Source organism: Arachis hypogaea, chromosome 3 (genome assembly GCF_003086295.3).
Source record: "Arachis hypogaea cultivar Tifrunner chromosome 3, arahy.Tifrunner.gnm2.J5K5, whole genome shotgun sequence".
Classification (NCBI taxonomy): domain Eukaryota; kingdom Viridiplantae; phylum Streptophyta; class Magnoliopsida; order Fabales; family Fabaceae; genus Arachis; species Arachis hypogaea.
The window spans coordinates 138045288-138065395 of NC_092038.1; the positions used below are offsets into that span (position 1 = coordinate 138045288).

General features: G+C 37.7%; 3 protein-coding genes and 1 non-coding gene across 4 annotated transcripts; all 4 read right to left on the reverse strand.

Annotated features, from left to right (window-relative positions):
* Positions 1-12914: 12914 nt before the first annotated feature.
* Positions 12915-14672, reverse strand: LOC140183902 (uncharacterized). Its single transcript, XM_072233657.1, has 2 exons — positions 14068-14672; positions 12915-13311 (listed from the first exon to the last, which is right to left on the reverse strand). The coding sequence occupies exons 1-2, from the start codon at positions 14425-14427 to the stop codon at positions 13126-13128; spliced, it is 546 nt and encodes a 181-aa protein (XP_072089758.1). The 5' UTR covers positions 14428-14672; the 3' UTR covers positions 12915-13125.
* LOC140183652 (uncharacterized) lies at positions 14468-15037 on the reverse strand. The gene has a single exon (XM_072232117.1). It carries the CDS (start codon positions 15035-15037, stop codon positions 14468-14470), a length of 570 nt encoding a protein of 189 aa, XP_072088218.1.
* Positions 15038-17346: 2309 nt separating this feature from the next.
* On the reverse strand, positions 17347-20082 carry LOC112734399 (uncharacterized). Its single transcript, XM_025783698.3, has one exon. It carries the CDS (start codon positions 19074-19076, stop codon positions 17535-17537), a length of 1542 nt encoding a protein of 513 aa, XP_025639483.1. The 5' UTR covers positions 19077-20082; the 3' UTR covers positions 17347-17534.
* TRNAM-CAU (transfer RNA methionine (anticodon CAU)) lies at positions 19909-19993 on the reverse strand. The gene is given in 2 exon segments: positions 19909-19944; positions 19956-19993. It is a non-coding gene; the product is annotated as a tRNA-Met (tRNA).
* Positions 20083-20108: the final 26 nt, after the last annotated feature.

Sequence of the window (20108 nt, forward strand, 5' to 3'; positions counted from 1 at the left end):
TCTTCTTCCTTTTTGAGCATAAAGAACCCAAGATTACCTCACCAAATCTATCCATGTTTGGTGACAATCTTAGCCACAGTTCATTTTTATTTTAGTATATTTTCTTGCCATCATTAGCTTGATGGTCTTGATGCATGCAGCTCCTTCTTTCTTTTGATAATTGAACATAGCTTCCATTGTTTCCTGGACAATGACCGAAGAAGAAGAAACAATGAGAGAGAAAAGAGAATCTGAAGAAAAGCAATTCAAAGTGGTTAAACTAATTAATTGAAAATAGCTTGCTTTTGCTTCCCTTAGTGTGGCGTGTAGCAATGATGCCTTTAGTCAAATCAATCTTCTCTCACTTGCTTATGTTCCCAATGCTTAAATTAACTTTGAAATCCTTTCAGGAAGTGTAATGGAATCCGTTGGAAGCATTGAAGCTTTTTCTTTGCTTCATGGATTCGGACAAAGCATGAGGAACTCTCATCTTAAATGGAATTGGGCTTGGTTGCAATAATCATTAAATTTCTGGCCCAATTATAACATTTGCTTTCCTGATGAAATTTGGATCAAGCAATGAACAAATGGGAAAGCATTTTCAACTTGGACTTGTGACCATAATAGATTAAATTGGCCCAAGTAACATAAAGAATTAAATCAGCCATATTCATCATATATTATCAAAACCAAGGGCTGAATGTAATTTGGGCTTGCACCAGAAATTTGTTTTTCGGCCCAATATTAAAACCTGTAACAAAATTATTTTAATCAATATATGTTAGATGAAAATCAGATTAATAATTTTGTAATTAATTAATTTTAATAATGTTTAGTCATCACATATTAATTTAGAGTTTTCCAAACTCATCAATCTCCCCCTTGATGACAAACATTATTAAAATTGAAATGGAAAGAAATTTAAAAAAATTGAGTATGAGTACTCCCTTTGAAGATTGAATTTCTCCCCCTTTCTAAATGTCACATGGCTCCCCCTTGATGTATGCTTATTTTACCAAGGGAAGCACTAACCTGTAACATTTTAACCAAGCTTCAAGAATAATGTTATTTAGCATATTATATGATGCTAAATGCTTGATTTATGAGTAGTTTTAAATTGATAATCAAAACTCATTTGATATCATAAACTGATTTACTGCTCAAACATTACCACAAAACAAAGTTGTTCAAAAATTTCAAAAATTTTCCAGTCAAGATGTCAGAGCCATATTATTCAAGTAGGGAAAATATTTTTTTGAATCACATATGATCACATCAAAGACATTGCAGCTGGTAGATATCACAGTTTAAAGGAACTGCCAAAAATAAATTTTCAAACCAACATGTTTACCAAGATGAATAAGAATATTCCTATTTCAATACAAGCATGTTCATCAAGATAAATCAACAATCAGGCATTCATATGATCAATAAAAATATTGTCAAACATCATCATAAACCAAATGCCAAATGCCTTTCAAGCAGCAGTAACCATAGTGAAACAAATGCAATAACAACATGCATTCTTTAAACAAGGGAGATCATGAATTTTCAATTTGAAAATTTCATCCCCTGTTTCAGCAAATCCTCCCCTGTTTTATTAGTATCAATTTCAATTTTGAAAACTAATTTTCCTCCCCCTTTTGTCATCAAGGGGCACCTGCACAAAATATGAACAACACAACAAAATATCCATAATAAAGTAATAAGAGTGTATCAAGGTATCATAGAGCAGTGAGTATCAAGTCATGCTCCTACAAAAAACAGATTGAGCCTAATGGAGCCAATATCAAGTAAAAGTAAAGAAACAGTCATTAATCATCAAAAAGGTTGAACTCTGAACCGGAATCATCTTCGTAATCCCCTGTCCCCATGTCATCATCAAAGCTTTTAATCATGAAACCAACTCTTTCGTGACATTTCTTCCAAGCCCTTTCCTGTTCATATTCCAATTTCCGGGCAGCCTTGTGAGATTTACGCATTAACTTGGCCATGTTGCGAAACTCTTTGAGAACTTCCCGGATTGATTGAGTGACATCTGAGGATTCAGGACGGCTCTCCAGATCGCTGAGAGATGGTTCAGAGGGAACAGACCGCTTGCCTTTCTTGCCCAAAACTCCTCCTCCTTTAATCATGGAAACCTTGTTCTCAACAGATTCATTAGACAAATCAACCTTAAAGTACTCAAATATACATGTGAGGAACATGCCATATGGAAGATTATCCTTTTTAGTACTCTTTACTGCTTCCCACATATGACGTATCATAATATAAGCAAATGAAATTGGGGTAGAAGTAATGAGAGCAAATAGGATAATAGAATCAGAAACTGTTACTCTATGGTGCGAACCACTTTGAGGAGTAAGGATATGAGTGATGATACGGTGCAATAGAGAGTTCTCCGGGCCGAGTGCTTTGTGAGTTGGGATTAATCCATCTAGTCCAGAAAGGTTTGTACAGATGTGTTGCAAGACAGCTTATTGTGTGACTCCTACTTGATCATCCCATTTATCAATCATATAAACTTTTGGTCCTTCATCTTCATACCCAAGAGCAGCACCTATGGTTTGAGGATTGAGAGTTATGTAAACACGCTTGACGTAAGAATGGATTGAGCCATCAATCAAACGCATGTTTGCATAGAATTCCCGGACCAACCCCGGGTAAACCAGTTTCTGAATGTGAACCAGAGGGGTCCATTTCAGAGCATCAAACAGAGAAGAAAAGTTGATTCCTTTGGTGGCCAAATTTTCAAGATTCACCAAGTAAGAGGGGCAGAGATGTCGTTTCAGCAAGACCTCTTTGTGAAATTCATAGAACGCACATGAGTAGAACCTAGAGGGATCAAAATGGGAATGAGGTTTGTGAAACTTGTTCTTGAATTCGAGTGACTCCAAATTCGCAGGTTCCTTAGTATCATGCAACACAAAACTTTTATGCCTCTTTTGAGAGCTTCTTGCATGTGGGGTGGATCTTTTCGGTGATGATTGAGGGGGTGAGGTATGTGACTCATCTTCATCCTCTTCAACACTTGGTTCCTTGGATTTTCCAGATTTGCCTCTCCCTGACGTTTTCTTAGCAACGACCTTACGGCGCATGGTTTTGGTTCTTTTGGAAGGAGGGGAATGAGTAGAAGAGGAGGTAGAATGGAGATGTATATGTGTATGGGTTGGAGGTGATGAAAAAGGTGGGTTTTTTGGAATGGGGGTTCGGCTACTCCTCCTAAGTGCAGTTTTCTTTTTCATGGTAGGATAAATGAAGAGGTTGAATATGAAGGGGTGAGTGCCGAAAGAGAGTGAGGGTGGAAGGAGGTTAGTGGTGCAATAAATGAGGATTGGAGAGAGATGATGGGGAAGTTAATGACCATAATGGAGCGGTTATTAACCAAATGGGAGTTTCAAAAAAATGATAAAAAGGGAGTTTTCCTTGAATAAAGGGATTAGTTGGAAGGAAAAGATATGATTTGACAACATGCTTCTTCCAACAAGATTTGAAAAGACAATCTAAGGGATTTTGTGATTTTATTTTTCAAAGAAAGAATAACTAACTAAACTGTCATGGTGGGGTCAGGAATTATTAGGTGGGGCCCATGAAAATTTAAATCTGCGTTTCCTCCCCCTTGATCATAGCTCCTCCATCAAGCTTGCATTTTTATCTCGTCCAAACCTACGAGACAAAACTGAACAGAGTTAAAAATTCACAAATTTTTAATGAAACTTAAATCAAACATTCCCAAACTTTTTCTCAAGGTACAGAATCTGTCTTCACAGAGAGGTTTTGTAAAAATATCAGCAATTTGGTCTTCAGATTTTACAAATTGAATATCAATAGTTCTCTTTTGCACATGTTCTCTAATGAAATGATATTTAATTTCAATGTGCTTTGTTCTTGAGTGCAAAACAGGATTTTTTGAAATGTTTATAGCACTCATATTATCGCAAAATAATGGTATACTATTGATTTTTAATTTGTAATCTTCTAATTGTGTTTTTAACCAAATTAATTGAGTGCAACATGCAGATGCGGAAATGTATTATGCTTTAGCTGTGGATAAAGTCATTGTGGCTTGCTTTTTGCTTGACCACATATTGAGTGAGCTTCCAAGGAAGCAACACATGCCGGATGTGCTTCGTCTATCCACTCTATCTCCCGCAAAATCTGCATCACAAAACCCTACTGCACAAAAATCATCAGATTTAGGATACCATAATCCATAATCACAAGTTCCCTTAATATATCTAATGATGCGCTTAACAGCCGTGAGATGGGATTCTTTTGGGTGGGATTGGAACCTTGAACATACACCCACACTTTGGACAATGTCCGGTCTAGAGGAGGTAAGGTACATGAGTGAACCTATCATTCCCCTATACCTTGTTTCATCCACATCTTGACCATCATCATCCTTTTCAAGTTTTGTGTTGGGATGCATTGGTGTACCCATTGCTTTGGAATTTTCTAGGCCAAACTTTTTAATAAGTTCTTTTGCATACTTTCCTTGGTAAATAAAAGTACCACTAGGAGTTTGTTTAATTTGGAGGCCAAGAAAGAAAGTAAGCTCTCCCATTAAACTCATTTCAAACTCACTAGTCATGAGTTTTCCAAACTCTTCACACAAAGAAATGTTGGTCGATCCAAATACAATATCATCAACATAAACCTGAACAAGGAGTATGTCATCACTAGATGCTTTAATAAACAAAGTAGTGTCGGTGGTACCCCTTTGAAATTGATTTTCCAACAAGACGGCACTAAGCCTTTCATACCAAGCTCTTGGAGCTTGTCTAAGACCATAAAGAGCCTTAGTTAATTTGAAAACATGATTTAGAAACTCTTTTTGTTCAAAACCGGGGGGTTGTGCCACATACACTTCTCTATCAATAAAGCCATTAAGGAAAGCACACTTAACATCCATTTGAAATATTTTGAAACCTTTATGGGCGGCATAGGCAAGAAGCAATCTAATTGCTTCCATTCTAGCTACCAGAGCAAAAGACTCATCAAAATCTATACCCTCTTCTTGATCGTAACCTTGGGCCACTAATCTAGCCTTGTTACGAACAACTTGTCCATCCTCACCAAGCTTATTTTTAAATACCCATTTAGTACCGGTAACTTTCTTACCATCCGGATGAGGTACTAGTGTCCAAACCTCATTCTTGTCAAATTGAGCAAGCTCCTCTTGCATTGCTTTAACCTATGATGGGTCCTCAAGAGCTTGTTTGACATTGTTAGGCTCTATTTGTGATAAGAGAGCAAGATTGCTAGGTTCGGCTTGGCTTTTGGTGGATGATCTTGTTGCTACTCCTTGAGAAGGATTACCAATGATGAAATCATGAGGATAACCTCTCATAGACTTCCATTCTCTAGGCTTTTGGACAGGTGTAGAGCTTTGATGAACTTCTGGTGGTCTCACTATTTCAGTTGCTCGTGCCTGCTCAGGATACAAAATGGAAATATCTCCTCCAATCTGACGAGATAAAACTGGACTGGCAGATTCCTCATTCTGAACAGATTTGGGATTTTCTTTGCTTGTTCCAGCTTCTTCACCATCTGAATCATTATCTATCACAGTACTGGGAATTAAGTTAGAATCACAAAAAGTAACATGTATGGATTCCTCTATAGTCCTATGTTCCTTGAGATAAATTCTATAGGCCTTGCTTGTGGTGGAATATCCAACAAACATTCCTTCATAGGATTTTGGATCAAACTTTCCAAGGTTTTCTTTATTATTAAGCACAAAATATTTGCATCCAAAAATATGAAAATACTTAAGATTTGGAGGGGTTCCTTTCCATAGCTCATAAGGGGTTTTCTTTAACCCTTTTCTAATAATTGTTCTTCAAAATATAACATGCTGTGTTCACAGCCTCAGCCCACAAGAATTTAGGAATCTCATTCTCACATAGCATAGCCCTAGTCATTTCTTGAAGGCTTCTATTCCTTCTTTCAACCACCCCATTTTGTTGGGGGGTTCTAGGACATGAAAAATTATGAGAAATTCCTAAGTCATCACAGAATTTTTCAAAATCTTGATTTTCAAATTCTCTTCCATGATCACTTCTCACATGGGCAATTTTTAAATCCTTTTCGTTTTGAATTTTCTTGCAAAGAGTAGAAAAGGCATGAAAAGCATCATTCTTATGAGTAAGAAAAAGTACCCAACCAAATCTAGAGTAATCATCTACCACCACAAGACCATAGTGTTTACCTCCTAAACTTTGAGTTCTAGTAGGACCAAAAAGATCAATATGTAACATCTCCAATGGCCTTTTGGTTGAGATTCCATCTTTTGATTTAAAAGAAGATTTTACTTGTTTGCCCAATTGGCAAGCATCACAAGTAAGATCCTTATCAAACTTGATGTTTGGAATTCCTCTAACCAAATTCTTTTTGACTAGCTTAGAAATTTGGTACATGCTAGCATGACCCAACTTTCTATGCCAAAGCCATTTTTCAAATTCAAGAGATGTAAAGCATGTTACATTTTGTTCCTTTAAATCCTTAGAGTTAATCCATACACATTGTTACACCTTTTAGCTTCAAATAAAATATCCCCAGTTTTCTCACAAACAACCAAACAAACAAACTTCTTAAAAACAACTTCAAAACCCAAATCACACAATTGACTAACACTAAGCAAATTATGTTTCAAACCATGTACAAGGAGAACATCATTTATACAAGAAGAAAAATTTTTACCAACTTTCCCAACAGCCACTATTTTTCCTTTTGCATCATCACCAAAAGTGACAAGACCTCCATCATATTCATCAAGCTTTATGAAGAAGGTTGTCTTCCCGGTCATATGCCTAGAACATCCGCTGTCCATATACCACATATTTTCTTTCCGTTTGGATGCTAGGCACACCTACAAAACAAGCTTAAGTGACCTTAGGTATCCAAATTTTCTTGGATCCTTTCACGTTAAACCATCTCCTATGTCCTAAGCCATTGTAATCAAAAACAACTTTACAAACTTTATCACCAATCATTCTTTCACCAAAGAAACATTGAATAGGAAAGTGTCCATTTCGTTTGCATAGCCTACAAAATCTTGGAGTTGCTGTTTTGTTAAAGTAGGTGGGGTCTTGATATCTTGTATCATTTGAAGATGAGGCAATGTTTTCAAAATGAGATTTTTTAGATTTATAAAATCCCAACCCAGCCTTGTCATAAAGAGATTTTTGACTAGCCAGAATTTGATTCAAATTTTCAGAACTTTGGGTGAATTTGGCTAAGTCTTCCTTAAGCCTTTTAACCTCTTTAAGCAACTCTTCATTTTGCTTAAAACAATCTACATATGCAAGAACGGAATGATTACTTTCACAGCTCTTAATTTGGGCTCTTAACTGCTTATTTTCCTCAACAAGGTCACAAACAGTTTCGGCCTCTCTTACTTTCTCTTTAAGAAAACTATTTTCAGCTTTAAGAATGGTGATTTGTTGTTCAAGCTCTTGATTTTCCAGCAGAAAACATCTTATTTTTTCAGAAAGGTGGTCTATCATAAGATGAAGATCTTCAGTGTTAGGGTTATGAAAGACTACCTGATCTATGTGATCTGCCATGAGACATGGTTGTGACTTGGTTTCGGTTTCTTCATCATCATCATCTGAGTCATTCTCCAAGTCTTCCCATGAGGCCATCAGTCCCTTCTTCTTTACTCTTTTCGGCTTTTCCTCCTTCTTTAACTTGGGACAATCAGATCTGAAATGCCCCATTTCCTTGCAATTGTAACAGGTTACTTTGCTCAGGTCTTTCTTCATCTTCCTTGAGCTGCTGCCTTTGCCTTTAAGCTTCACTATTTTCCTGAATTTTTTTGCAAACAACACAAACTCATTTTCAGAAGAGTTATCACTGGATTCATCATCCAGAGGGTTAGTCACAGAAGAAAAAGCAATTCCTTTCTTTTTTGAATCTTTTTTCAAATAGGTGTTTTCAAAAGCAAGAAGATTTTCTCTCAAATCATCAAGTGTCATGGAATCTAAGCTACTGCTCTCAGAAATAATTAATGCTTTTGTTTCCCACTCTTTTGTGAGACATCTCAACACTCTTCTCACTAACACAGATTCAGAATGTGTAATTCCCAGAGCATCTAAGCCAACAATGATGGAGTTGAACCGTTCGAACAGTTCATCAATGGACTCTCCTTCCTTCATTGCAAACATTTCATACTCTTTATTTAACATGTCTGTCCGAGTCTTTTTTACAATGGTGGTTCCTTCATGGGTGATTTGCAATTTGTCCCAGATTTCCTTTGCTGTTGTGTATCTTGATACCCATCGGTACTCCTCAAAGCTGATAGCACAGTTTAGCAGATTTACTGCCTTGGCATTTAATTCTATCTTCTTCCTATCTTCCTCAGTCCATCTTGCTTCTGGTTTAAGAGTGACTACTCCTTCTGCACTTGTGGTAGTTGGAAATTGAGGCCCTTCCAGGATAATCTTCCAAAGTCTGTAATCCACTGCTTGTACAAATATCTTCATCCTCTCCTTCCAATAGATATAATTTTTCCCATTGAAAAGAGGAGGTCTGTTGCTTGATTGACCTTCAGTCATATTATAGGACACCACATTTAAGCCACTATTTTCTGCCATGAGGATCTTTACTCCAAGCTGCAAAGCTTGATCTCTTTGAGACCAAGCTCTGATACCAATTGATGGTTTCAGTGGCTAAGAGAAGGGGGGGTTGAATCTTAGCCCCCTTTTGCTTGCTAACGCTTGCTGGACTTAGAGGAGACTTTTCTGTTTTTAGCTCGTCCCTAGCCACGAGACTTTTTCATTTTGTCTCGTCACTTGGCACGAGACATTTTTTGTTTTTGCTTCTGTGCAGTAAAAAACAGAAATGGAGTAGGAGAGAAGAAAGATTACACCCAGATATATCCTGGTTCAGCTGCTAAGTGCAGTGCAGCCTACATCCAGTCTCCATCACAACAATGATGGAATTTCACTATAATCAACCTGATTACAAACTGTAAAGTGCTAACCCAACTTACAAGGGGATTCCCACAGAATCATGAAACACAACATAGATGAACAAAGGAACTCTAAGACATCTATGGATTTTTCTTTTAATTTTGCACTCTCTGCCTTTTTCTGCTCTATGGCTTTTTCATACAAACCTCACTGTTTGCCTTTTTCTATGAGACTCAAGACATGACAAAATTAAACAGAAAAATACTAAACAGAATACATTGAAGGAGAAGAAAATCTGTAAGCTTAGGTAGCTCTGAGAATCCTGTGCCTTGCACTCTCAATGCTTACTTCTAACTCCTTGCTCCAAACAGTGGTTGTTCTCCCTTTTTATAGAAGAGAGAAGCCTCCACACTTGAAGCCAAAAACCCAAGCCAACTTCTTCTTCCTTCAAGAAACCGGTTCAGCCACACAGAGAGAGAAGAGATAACCATGCAATAACCAACATGCAATTACCTCTAGTCCTTCCTTGGTCATCATTCTTCATCAATCCGAGCTCTCCATCCTTGGCTTGCTCTCCAAGATGGATTTCTGGCCCTTGATGCTTCATGATGATGATGACTTCATCTGCTTCAATCTCTGCCTCTACCATCACTTCGCCATTCTAGCTACTTCCTGTGGTGGTTGAGCAGAATCAAAGACAAGCCATCTCCTCCAAGAATCTCCCCTTGCTGGCCGAGATCTTCTTCTTCCTTTTTGAGCATAAAGAACCCAAGATTACCTCACCAAATCTATCCATGTTTGGTGACAATCTTAGCCACAGCTTATTTTTATTTTAGTATATTTTCTTGCCATCATTAGCTTGATGGTCTTGATACATGCAGCTCCTTCTTTCTTTTGATAATTGAACATAGCTTCCATTGTTTCCTGGACAATGACCGAAGAAGAAGAAACAATGAGAGAGAAAAGAGAATCTGAAGAAAAACAATTCAAAGTGGTTAAACTAATTAATTGAAAATAGCTTGCTTTTGCTTTTCTTAGTGTGGCGTGTAGCAATGATGTCTTTAGTCAAATCAATCTTCTCTCACTTGCTTATGTTCCCAATGCTTAAATTAACTTTGAAATCCTTTCAGAAAGTGTAATGGAATCCGTTGGAAGCATTGAGGCTTTTTCTTTGCTTCATGGATTCGGACAAAGCATGAGGAACTCTCATCTTAAATGGAATTGGGCTTGGTTGCAATAATCATTAAATTTCTGGCCCAATTATAACATTTGCTTTCCTGATGAAATTTGGATCAAGCAATGAGCAAATGGGAAAGTATTTTCAACTTGGACTTGTGACCATAATAGATTAAATTGGCCCAAGTAACATAAAGAATTAAATAAGCCATATTCATCATATATTATCAAAACCAAGGGCTGAATGTAATTTGGGCTTGCACCAGAAATTTATTTTTCGGCCCAATATTAAAACCTGTAACAAAATTATTTTAATCAATATATGTTAGATGAAAATCAGATTAATAATTTTGTAATTAATTAATTTTAATAATGTTTAGTCATCACATATTAATTTAGAGTTTTCCAAACTCATCACAGAACATAAAGGCTTGAAATGTGCAAATAATTCAGATCTGTCCTTCATTAAATATAACCAAGTGCAACGAGAAAAGTCATCAATAAAGGTGACAAAATAACAAAAATCAGAATGAGAAGTAACCCGACTAGGTCCCCATACATCAGAATGAATAACAGAAAAGGGAGACGCAGCTCGTGTATTGACACGACTTGAAAAATAACTACGAACATATTTACCTAAATTACAAGTTTGACACTTTAAGGTAGCAAGACGAGATAAACTCGGGACCATAGCTTGTAATTTCAAGAGGCTGGGATGTCCCAGGCGATAATGGACCACGTCCGGAGACTCAACAGCAGCAACAGAAGACACAGTAGTAGTGGGTAAGGCAAGCCGATACAGTTCTTGAGACTCACATCCTGTACCAATCGTTTATCCCGTCTCTCGATCCTGCACAATGACGGAGTCAGCAAAAAAGGTAACAAAACAATTAAGAGAACGGGTAAGTTGGCTAATAGAAATCAAATTGAAAGGACAATTGGGCATGTAAAGAACAAATTTCAAAGGTAATGTAGGAAGAGGAGTAGCTTGACCTATTCTCTTAGCACCAATTTTAGAACCATCAGCCAAAGTGATAGAAGGAAGAAATGCAAGGTGTTCAAGTTTAGAGAGGACAGAAGAAGTACCAGAAATGTGATCAGAAGCACCTGAGTCAAGGACCCATGGTCCAAGAGAAGAGGAATGAGAGATACAAGCAAGATAATTACCAGAGTGGGCCACCGAAGCAACGGGAGTAGATGCTTGCTTTGAAGCTTAGTACTTGAGAAACTCATCATAATCATTGCCAGAGACAAATATCCCTTGTGGTTGTGCGGCGGAGTGAACATCAGATGGCTCATTAGTTTGGACAACATTAGCTACCTTGGTAGGACGACCATAGAGAGCATAACATTTATCCTGAGTATGACCAATCCTATAGCAATAGGTACAACTAAGGCGAGTACGATTACCACGACCATTACCATGACCCCCACGGCCGCCGCGAGTGGGCACTTGAAAGGACACTTGAGAAGAAGATTGGGATGCCAATGCAGTTTGGTCGAAAGTATGGGTCTCAAGAAAGGGGCCGGATTGCAAGAGTCGTGCAAATACGTCCTCAAGGGAAGAAACGGGTGAGGTGCCCAATATTTGTTACCGAAGAGATTCAAGTTCAGCTGGCAACCCAAGTAACGTAAGTACCAAAAACAGCTTTCCCTGTTGAGCATGATGGTCATTAGCATTAGACACATAGGGAAAGAGAGTCAAAAACTCTTCCTTGATAGCTTCCACAGCCCCAACATAAGATTCCATATCAGTTCCTTGAAGCTGTAAACTACACAGCTTCTTAGCAACATGGTAAAGTCTTGCAATGTCATTAGTGTATAAAGCTTTAGCACGGTCCCACACCTTTTTACAAGTTTTGTAAGCCCGAAACATAGTCAGCTTTGGTGGATCAATGGTCTGCCACATAAGATTACATAGCTGTGCATCAATCTTCTTCCAAGTGGTTTTGTCAGCGGCGTGAACATCATCAACAAATTTAGTAAGGTGGTCTTCATAGCCTTGGCCCATGAACCAAAGTTCCACAGAATCAGCCCAAGAAAGGTAATTTTTGGCACCCATCAATTTTTCAGAGGTCATTATAGCAGTTCCAGAAACAACAGATGTTAGAACAACCGGTTTGCCACCATTGGAGTTGGTGTCGGGGGTTACCTCAGAAGACATGATGGCAGATACTCAGAAACGGCCGAAAAACACCTGCAGAAGGGAAACAAGGGCCGGAAAAAGCCTGGGCAGCGGAGCTTGACGTTCACGCGCGTCTGGAGTGGAGGCGCGTGAGGACCACGTGCAAGAAAAGGGGCGGCGCGTGTCGGCGCATGCGGCGATTGACGGTGGTGAAATTTTGGGGACAAGCCGAACTTGGCTTTCCGGTTCTGATTATGGGGTTGCTTCGGAGTGGGTCTGATGTTTGACAAGGTTTTGGCCGGAAAAATAGTTTCTAATGAAGAGACAGCTAATAGTGTCAGGTGGTGAGAAAAGGGAACACGGCTGAGAGATCGCAGCCGGAAAAGAAGAGAAACAAATAGAAACCAGAGCTGGGTCGGAACCCGCTCTGATACCAACTTGAAATACACGAATGGAGTGAGACAAGGATTGTGTTTTGGATGAATTCCCTTGAGAGAATCATCTCTCAGCGTCAATATATATATATATATATATATATACATAGGTACAGAAATAAAATCCCTTAATACTAAGAGATACAACAGAATCAGATATCTAAAAATGGAAACTATATCAAAACAAAATAACTTATATAAAATATATATCTCTCAGAATAACTTTTATACAGCCTATATCTCTAATCTGATATTCAACAGCAGCCAAAGGTTGCTACAACAAAAGATGGCATTGAGCTCGATTACTATATAGAACAACTCTCTCCTTCTTGGATCTCATCAGACACAATGACAATGCTTCTGAGTATTTTGATGTAGTTCCAGAAATATTTCCAGATGAGAACAGAGAATTTCCTTCAAGCTTGACCACCAGAGCTGCAACATGCTTAATGTGTAGATCTTCCTTGGGCATATTCTTTTCCCATTTTAACCTTTACTTTGAATTTAATAGGTCCTCAATTTGTTTACTAGTGCGACCACTAATTGAGCTTCTTCCTGACCCCTGCGACTGGATGCAGTTCTGAAGAACACCAACAATGGAATCACCAAACTTTTTGTGGTTGCCAAGAGTTGTAATTTCGGCAAGGTCAACTAATGCAGGAACCACTTTATCAATCACCTACATAATACACAGGAAACTTTTAAATTCAACATGGAAATCCACTTCTAATACTCAAATTATATAAACAAATAACCGGTGCTTGAATAAATAAAGACATCAGGCATATAAGGAGAAATTGTGTTAAAAAAATAATCCAGTAGACAAAGGTTATTGTTATCATGCATTTGGCTTACAAATATATTAGTGTCCTAAAAACTTGACAAGGACCATGCACCTTCCTTGGTGATAATGAAGACAGTAACTAGTAATTTGTCTAAAGCAGCCAACATATGACCATAAGCTCAAAAGATTATTTCCCTACAGCAATGCCTTTAGACATTCAAGTGAATTGATATCCATACTAAAATTGTTACTTAACTCTTCTTAACCCTTTACGCTTAAGGATGAAATTAATTAGTGAAATTTAGGAATTGGAAAGTTTGACACTCACACACAAAAGAACAGATATAAGACAAGCATTGTAGTAGTGATAGATTTTAGTCTGAAGGTGCACCATGGGCCAAGTGCAGTATAATTATTATTAAAGGCCTCGAGATTTTAGCATCATGGCTTTTACTTTTGTCTATTTATTTGCTTTAATTTAAACGAAGTTACGCTTAAGGGATAAGAATATACTTTCATTCACATGTTCAAATGCATTCTTTCCCAGACACCAATTGTGTTTCTTAAAGCTCATCTGTGCAAACAAGCTCAATTGATGTGATTAAGTATCATATTAGAATGAGCTGCCAATGCTACACTGAAAATTTTTACCTTGTGACATGTATTGGGATCTTGAAGAAGCCATAGAAGACAATCAATTGCCATATACTGCCAATCATCTGAAGACCAGGCAATATTACATAAAGCTTCAATAATACTGGGGCAACTGGCAATAGGTCCCCTACCAAACTTTTGATGACAAATTGTTCTTAATAAACCAATACAAGCTGGTGAATTTTCATTAACAAGTCCACCCCATATGCCAGGTAGTTTGATCAGAAATTCGGTTTTGCATATTGTAGGAAGGAATTCAGGTTTGAAAGCAAAGCAGTTAATCAGCTGAAGGGACCAACATTGCAACTGACTAGCCCATTCCTCAGCCTTCCTAGACTCCATTTCAACACCACCCATGCCATGTGTAAGCAAATCACAATGATAACTTAGCCTTCTATCAACATATTGGTAAAAGTGCGAATAAACTATTTCCAGGGGAACTCATTGCTAACTGGATGGAGAGCTCAAGAATTTCACCATGACTTGCTACAGTAGGAAAAGTGCTGGCATATGTAGCTAAATGTCCTAAAGCTCGTACTGCTACTCTCTGCTCAACCCAAGTTAATCTACCTCTTAAAAGCTCAACCAGAGCAGGAATGACCCCAGCATGCACAGCACTTTCAGCAAATTCTTCCATATTCATTGTGTAGGAACCAATTATATGAGCTGCATAATAAGGAATGCAAATATTTTGGTCGTGAGAAAGCCAGCACCGATTCTTCAGTCCCTTCCATATTAGAGCAGCCATGCATTCAAAAATTCCTAGCTCTATGAACTCAGGGTCATTTGGATGTGCCATTGTCGTGTTCCACAAGCCACTGATAGAGAGCACCTGACCATCATCATCCTGAGATGGAAGTTCCCGAAAGAATTTCAGTATACTTGCTCTACGTTTACTTGGATTCCCTTCCTTCATAACACAAAAGAAGCACCCCGGGTATGGACAGTCTGATGAAACTTTATCCATGCTTGGTAAATTCAGAACAAAAATCCCGTAAATCAGCAACTCTCAAAATCAACTCCTCATAAGGTGGCTAAACAAGGAAATTAACTTAAAACTGCACCAGAAATAAAATACAAGATCAGTATATTTAGCTAACATCTGATAAGACCAAAATCACATAATGCCTAAGACTGTATAATAGGCAAGCCTACTCATGGATTTACATATAACAGGCAATACCAAACTAATTGGCAGTTGCTTGTTTGTAGTTCCTAAATGACATTAGATTATCAGCGAAAAAAAAGGGGGAAAATGCAGGGCATTCATGGATTATTGTAAATTTAAATTTGAAAAGGATGTGCCGTTCAACATGAGTCCAAATTAGATTATAAAAAAATAAGAGAGACAAAAACATATCACATAATTGCAGAAGTCATCAATTTCCAGCGAAGAAAAAGTCTGCCATGTATATATTATACAGCAATGCTAGAAGAAAAGAAATAGCACCCATACCGTTAAGCGTTTTCACAGCAAACTCTGATTTTGGATAAGAATTTTTGAGCTCAAAATAGTAACTGGTAAGGGCAAAAGAACAGTAGTTTCTGAAACACAAAAGGCAACAAAAAAATGAAATAAAATAAACAGAGACTATTGGAGACACATAGACTGAAATCCAACATATACTAGGAAATAAAAAATGATCCGAACACCAATGTCCTTTAATATATGTATATAAATTCTTGCAGGACAATTTAATCTAGTCGAGGGATTTGTCTTCTCAGTTGGAGATATGTTCGATTTTCATTTTTCCTCTCTGGTACATGTAATCAATTAGTTCTTAATTTCATTTTTCCTTCTTATTTGTGTTATGAATTTCTGTAGAAAAACCTGCAAGTTTAGAATAATTTTTGTAAAATTTTTCAACTTCTTCAAACATGTTAAAAGTCATTCCAACTTTTGGAATAAGTTGCTCATTAACATCATGTAAAAACTGAAAATACACCGAAATCGTTCCAAAATAAACCTTCTTAGAATCTAAAATACACCAAAACTTTGAACGAAACAAATTCATCAAAATAATAAAATCAAATTCAGAACTCGTACATTACATTCAAATTCAAACCATCAACCATGAACAACAATCTTCACAGAAAAAATAAAATTATTCAACTACAAAATCATAAATAACTAACAAACCATATTCAAATCACACCTCACCGCTTAATTCAATTCAAAACAATAATACAATTCACCCTGATTCAATTGAAAATCTGAACTTAAAAAATACATCGAAAGATTTTTAAAATACACCCATTTATAATAAAAGTACACCGAAACGAGGACGGAATAGATTCATCACAGTAATGACTCAGATTCAGAACTCCTACATTACATTCAATTCAAACCATTAACTATGAACAGTAATTTTCATAGACAAAAACAACATTATAGACCTATAGAATCATAAATTACTAACGAACTATATTAACTAGAATCGAACCATACCTCAATCACTTGATTCGATTCAAAACAATAAACCACTTCGGTCTGGTTCAATTGACGGTGTGAACTTGAATCATTCATTATATTCGGCAACGAAATACCTGTTCAAAACTAATTTTACAGCTTGATTTCAATAACTTTGATCCAAATTTTCAAATCAGATAAAAGAACATTAAACTTGAACAAAGAGAACGCAGAGAACGAAGAGAACATAGAGAAGGAAGAGAAACACAAAGAACGCGGAGATGGAACAGAACGTCGAGACACAGAAAATACTAAGAAAATTAAAAAAAAAAAGAAACGAAATCCGTATGAAAAAGGCAGTTACATATATTCGCGTGTTGAGTCAAAAGTTTGTTAGAAGTAAGGACACGTGGAGGTGAATTAGGTCAAAATTATTTGATTGGACTTGGTTGGTTAAATGACTTAGATGTAGAAATTAATTATTGTTGAATATATATATATATAGGAATAAAAAAAACATTATTATATTTATACTTTTGTGACACATTTAGCATAACCCTTTTTCTTTGACTAAAAGACAAGCTTGGAAAGGGTTCCTTGCGAAAAGGGACAGGAGAACGAAGCTGGGCTCTCGGGCTAACCTGCTTTTGCCGTGACCCCCCCAAAAACACCGCATTGCATTGGACACTGTCGGTGGGATCTTCAAATTACTATAATAACCTTCCAAGAAGTTAATCTTTTTAAAGTTACTAAATTAGTAAATTGTAAAAGCACATAGATAGATTCTGATTCTGGTATTCTACTATATATATATATGAAAGAGAGTAAGACAAGAGCAGTTCCCTTTTCGTCCACCTCAGGAGGCATTTTTAATCTATATAATTGCCAGTAAGCCTTTATTTTTATAGAACGAATCTGAATGGTTGCATGGTACATCACATGAAGAACAAGCTTGCTTCATTGCTCTATTGCTTTCGGTAACCTTTAATTATAATCTTTTCTCTAAAATTGAATGAAATTAAGAAGTATTACAAAAATAATACAAGTTACTTAATCAATTCTGCTTGCCTTCTCCTCCACCATCTTCAACGTAAACCTTTTTCCTTCTATCAGCCCTAGAAAGCACGCAAATGAGGAGAAAACACGTGGCATAAATCCCGTGAACCTTCCAATTTGTCTTCGGAGGTTGCCTCAACACCACCCTATGAAACACCGTGACGTAGTAATGAAGCCCAATAGCTATGCCCACTAACGTTTGGGCCAGGCCCAAAAACTTAGAACCCAACCCACACTCCGTGGAGAAGACAAGAACAAGATACATCAAGAGCATCAAGAGATAGAAAACGTAACCGAGAGTTTGCAGAACCTGCAGGCACAGGTACGTGGACTGCGAAGTAGAGTATAAAAACTTTAACGGTTCGAGCCCAGTAACTAACGACGATACGCAGAGGATGGTGAAGTAGATAGAGAGATAAACTTGGATGAAGATGATGATTTTCTGGAGTGAGAAATATGCTTTGATTTGTGTGCAGAGGAGAGAGACTAAGATCAATGGGATCAATACGAAAGCGCACGAGAGTGCGGTGGCTACGGTGGATGCATATTTTTTGCCGACGTAGGGTTTGAAGCCTTTTGTGATCTCGCTGTTGGCTTTGGTGAGGTAAAGCTTTGAAGTTGTGGAGATTCTTTCGAGGTCTGGGAGAAGCGTCTGGTGGAACTTGTTTGGCAGATCTCTGAACTCTGAGACGAAGTCGTCGTCGTCTTCGTCCATCCAATATGTTGTCGGTGGTGGTTGTTTCGTCGGTTTCTTCGTTGGAGGAGAAGCCTTCTGCGGTTTCTTGATTATTGGCTTTGTTTGATCTGAATCTGATGCCTGGCTGGTGGTTGTTTTTGTTTGCTTGTTCTTATCCTTGGTGCCGGTGGACTTTGTAGTTTTGTTAGTTGCTTTCGCAAGATCCAATGGTTTCTTGTTTGAAGTGGAAGGTGAAGTAGGTTTTGATGTTGATGTGGAATTGAGCTTCTTGAACTTGGAAGTGGAGGAGGGAATAGTAGGGGAGTTGAGCTGCTTGTTACTCTTGTTGGAGGTGGAGCTTGTGGAATTGAGCTTCTTGATGCCAGTAGTGTCGGTGGATGCGGTTTTAGAAGATGATGAACTCTTGGAGGAAAGGTTTTCGGATTTGATAGTTTTGGTTTTGGTTTGGTTCTTGGCAGAAATGTTACTACTAGATTTGAGTGTTTTTGTTTGGTCGTTCTTGGTGGAAAGGGGATTAGATTTGATGGTTTTGGTTTGGTTCTTGGTGGTGGAAGAAATGTTATCAGATTTGACATTCTTGGAAGAAGTAGTGGTTGGCTTAGTTAGCTTGGTCTGGTTCTTTTTGGATTGGGATTGGGTAGTGCTTTTCTTTTTCAAGGGCTTCTCTTCCCAATCATCATCTTGCTCCTCCAACAATCTTCTACTGCCAATTCTACTAGATAACCCTTCTTTGGTCTGAACTTGATGTTGTGAGCAGGCACTGAAGCATACAGAAACAAAGAAGAACAAAAGAATTGAGAATATGAGTACCTTTTTGCAGTCCAAGTGCATGAGTTGAGCCATTGGTGGTGAAGTGAAGCCAATCTGCACTGGCTTCCTCCAAGATCTAGAGGGTAGTGGTGGTAAGGTAGTCAAAGATCTAGTAAACAATAGAGTAATAGAGCTTGGACCCTCTAACTCACATGTGAATTTATAATGCTTTGGTGGATTGAGAAAAAAAGAACAAATGAGAGAAGAAAAAAGGGGTTATAATTTATAAATAGTTTGCATTTGTTTATAAGTGAAGTGAAACCATTGAGTGAGAGTGAGTGGAAGTGTGTGCTGCCAAAGGGAGAGGAGAAAGGAAAGAGACCTATCACATGGCGCATCCAAACAATTCAGGCTTCGCTACTTACGGTTTTACCCCTTTTTCTTTTTAAGATTTCTTAAAAAAATGTTCCACTTGTTACTATAAATATTCGTGCGAGCTCATAAAAATTTCATAGGTCAATAACTATTAGTTTTATCAATCGGGTTTGTATACTCAAATAAATATAATAGCGGTGAGTGTGCCCGAAGGGAAATTAATGCTAATAGCATCATAGCTGTGCAATACTGATGCGATCTAATAAATGCTTAATAGAAGGAGGGTAGAATGCGGGAAAATAACGAATGCTGCAACTGTGGCAGCCCATTAAAATGATTAAAAATGGTAGCTTGGCAATCTCATTATGTGGTGAAGAAATTCAAAAGTAGAAGTCCCAAGCCGACAGAGGAAGGAAAAATAAAAAACCATGTCGTGTGTTCACATTGTGTCGTTGACATGAAATCATAGATGCCGCTTTCAATTTTGCTTTCATCAACACACAGCCTCGCATACCCACACAAAATTGGATGGGGATGAAAAATGGTATATTGGGGTGAGAGAGGCTCGAACTCTCGACCTCAGGATAACTCAGTAGCTATGAGACCTACGCGCTAGCCAACTGCGCCACCACCCCAAGATATTCTTTTTAATGTGATATGTATATTATGATTTGAACTTGGTGATCTGTAGCATAACATTAAAAATTTAAAACGATAATTCCTTTGTAAATATGGGTGCAAGAGCTAGAG

Coding starts and splice junctions, on each gene's coding strand:
- LOC112734399 (XM_025783698.3), bottom strand. CDS start 19,076: ATGGCTCAACTCATGCACTTGGACTGCAAAAAGGTACTCATATTCTCA.
- LOC140183902 (XM_072233657.1), bottom strand. CDS start 14,427: ATGGGTGGTGTTGAAATGGAGTCTAGGAAGGCTGAGGAATGGGCTAGT. Junction 13,312..14,067: donor ATCCCAATACATGTCACAAG/GTAAAAATTTTC, acceptor TGTATTATGTAG/GTGATTGATAAAGTGGTTCC.
- LOC140183652 (XM_072232117.1), bottom strand. CDS start 15,037: ATGGATAAAGTTTCATCAGACTGTCCATACCCGGGGTGCTTCTTTTGT.